Source organism: Triticum aestivum, chromosome 4D, assembly GCF_018294505.1.
Source record: "Triticum aestivum cultivar Chinese Spring chromosome 4D, IWGSC CS RefSeq v2.1, whole genome shotgun sequence".
In the NCBI taxonomy this organism is placed as follows: Eukaryota; Viridiplantae; Streptophyta; class Magnoliopsida; order Poales; family Poaceae; genus Triticum; species Triticum aestivum.
This window is the reverse complement of record NC_057805.1, coordinates 293,991,722-293,993,074: the sequence shown is the minus strand read 5'-3', so window position 1 is coordinate 293,993,074 and position 1,353 is coordinate 293,991,722. Positions and strand designations below refer to the sequence as shown.

The following is a 1,353-nucleotide window of genomic DNA, read 5'->3' as shown; positions in this document are numbered from 1 at the left end:
GGTGCAGCAGGGACGGCGGCGGCACGCACGACGACGGCAGCGACTACACCCGGTTCTACAGGCTCCTCGGCATGTAGAAGGCGGGCGGTGGCGGCGGCATAGTAGTGCTAGGTGTACTGGTCGTTTTTAGTTAGTTTTAAATTCATGTTCTTAAGTTTATGTACAAATAACAATGAAAATCGGCTAGTTTGGACGAATATGCGTCCTGTTTGGATGAAATTTGGCCGAGTTTATTTTTCAAAAACGGAGGGGGGCGTGGGGCGGCGGTTCGGAAACCGACCGCTCCTACACCGATATTATCGCCAGCGCGCCTTGAGACGGCGATATTTCAAGCCCCTTGGAGACCGAACGGCTCGAGATGCTCCAAGCACGGCCAGGAGCCAGCAAACTCACTTCAGAAGATAAGCCTATCCTGCTTCGCCATTTGGTGCGACAGGGACCTCCCACGTCAGACTAATGTGCTAACATGGAACCTGATATCCCCATCCACCCCTCTCCGGCTCTCCATAGTCCATGCCCCTATCTTTCTCACGGTAAGAAGCTCTTGTAGGCAGGCAGGCACACACCGGCGCACGTAACACAAACCACTACACGCGCACCTAGAGCTAAACATCCATGACCGCCACATTCGCGACCACCGTCGCGGCCTCTCTGTCCGTCGCAGGTGGCCTTGGGAGGCTGCTCGGCCTCGGCCTCGGCGCTTCGCTGCGACCCTGCTCGCCGCGGGCGAGGACGTGCGTCGTCCATGCGTCGGGGCAGCAGTCGGTGAAAGAGAAGGCCGCGGCCGGGCTGACCGCCGCGGCCATGGCGGCCGCGCTTGTGCTGCCGGAGGTCGCGGAGGCCGCTGGCCCCGGGCTTCCGCCGTCGCTCAAGAACTTCCTGCTCAGCATCGGCTCCGGCGGGGTCGTGCTCCTCGGCATCATCGGCGCCGTCGTCGCCGTCTCCAACTTCGACCCCGTCAAGCGAGGCTGATCTCTGCTGTTTGTGTACCACGCGCATGCAAAACTCCTCCATCTCTTCGATTATTATTGCGAAAATAACAACGGTTATCACTGCATGTAACTTTTGCCGTTCAGATTTATTTCACGGGTTTGTGCTCAAATCGTTGTTAACTATCCTGCTCGATCGCTTGATAGCAAAGCATAGCTACCGATCCCAAGCTACAAAAAAGTGGCCTTCGCCAGATCGTAAGCATGCTCTTCTGACTTGCACACTGTCTTTTTAACCATCTGGTATCCATTGGCTACATACGGACAATTATGAGCATCTAACGGCGGTTTTCACGCTAACTAACCCCTCCCACCCACCCACCCAACAAAATTCAGGGGGGTGGGCTCGTCTCCTCCTTAATCT

At 56.5% G+C, this 1,353-nt stretch overlaps 1 protein-coding gene across 1 annotated transcript; it reads left to right on the top strand.

Moving 5' to 3' along the window:
* The first annotated feature begins 494 nt into the window (after positions 1-494).
* On the top strand, positions 495-1,118 carry LOC123099920 (uncharacterized). Its single transcript, XM_044521938.1, has one exon. The coding sequence runs from the start codon at positions 616-618 to the stop codon at positions 970-972; it is 357 nt and encodes a 118-aa protein (XP_044377873.1). The 5' UTR covers positions 495-615; the 3' UTR covers positions 973-1,118.
* Positions 1,119-1,353: the final 235 nt, after the last annotated feature.